This window comes from Tupaia chinensis, unplaced genomic scaffold (genome assembly GCF_000334495.1).
Source record: "Tupaia chinensis unplaced genomic scaffold, TupChi_1.0 Scaffold000201_1, whole genome shotgun sequence".
Lineage (NCBI taxonomy): Eukaryota > Metazoa > Chordata > Mammalia > Scandentia > Tupaiidae > Tupaia > Tupaia belangeri.
Window position 1 is genome coordinate 2,590,923 of NW_006159676.1, and position 1,056 is coordinate 2,591,978.

At 59.6% G+C, this 1,056-nt stretch overlaps 1 protein-coding gene across 1 annotated transcript in view; it reads right to left on the bottom strand.

Moving 5' to 3' along the window:
• The window catches only part of MAP1S (microtubule associated protein 1S), a gene marked incomplete at its 5' end in the record, with an annotated part of 32,908 nt that overhangs the window by 9,623 nt on the left and 22,229 nt on the right, over positions 1-1,056 (bottom strand). Inside the window, 1 exon segment of the mRNA XM_027771280.1 lies at positions 820-1,030. Within this exon segment, the coding sequence (XP_027627081.1) occupies positions 820-1,030 (211 nt within the window).

Sequence of the window (1,056 nt, forward strand, 5' to 3'; positions counted from 1 at the left end):
TAATTTTTTAAAAAAAATTTTTTTTTTCAGGAGGGAACCAGCAGATGGCATAATGGCTACGTCTCTGGACTCCCATGGAGTGGACTGCCGTTCGAGTCCCGGACCCGGTGGCTTCAAATGCACGTTGGATGTATGTGTCTGGGTGCCCAATATCCTGAGAGGAGACCGGAGGAGGAGGGATTGTGGTGTGGCCATCCCCACCTGGGGTGGGGGGGTTGATTTGTCACTTTCTATCTCTCTGTTTCTTTCTCGGGTGAGCACATAAACCCTATAGCAAAGACCTAAAAAAAAAAAAAAAGAAAGAAAGAAAAGAAACAAGTCCGAGGGGCCAGCAAGTGGCACAGTGGTAAAGGCAGTTGGATCCCATGTAGCCCACTCCAGGGTTCAAGCCCTGGACCCGGAAGCTTGAAAAACATGCCCGGCGCCTGTGTGTACGTGCCGCAAATCCTGAGAAACTGGAGGAAAATTGTGGCGTGGTCATCCCCACCCCCTGGAGGGGTTCCAGTTTCTCTGTCTCTCTGTCTCTCCCTGCTGAGCACATGCACCCTTACAGCAAAGAACTGAACAACAGTGCTGGGTGCGGGGAGGAAGGGGTAACATCAGGGCACCCTGCAGCCTCCCCAGGAAGGTGAGGGGAGAGTGGGGAGGGACTAGAGGGTGTGGGAGGGGGAAGAACAGAGTTTAAAGGTCACCATGAGCCAGGCTGGGTGGAACCCTGTGATCGGCGCTGGTCCCCCTGCAGCCCTGTCCCGGGGACCCACAGCCTCCAAGCCACGCCCACCTGAACGGCCTGGCATCTGGCCCCCGTTCGGCGCGTACCTGGAGGTCACGGTCCCAGCGCTGCTTGCCGGCCAGCAGGGCGTCCAGGAGGGGCCGCATGCCCTCCTCCTTGCGCTGGTCCTGGCCGCTGATGACGTAGCAGAGGGCACTCTCCTGCCGGAAGAAGGCCTCGTCCACCAGGGAGGCGCTGCTCCCGCCCGGCAGGTAGGCCAGGTCCAGGTAGACCGGGAAGCCCGGCGGGGGGGCCGATCTGGCCGCTGGGCGGGCGCCCGCTGG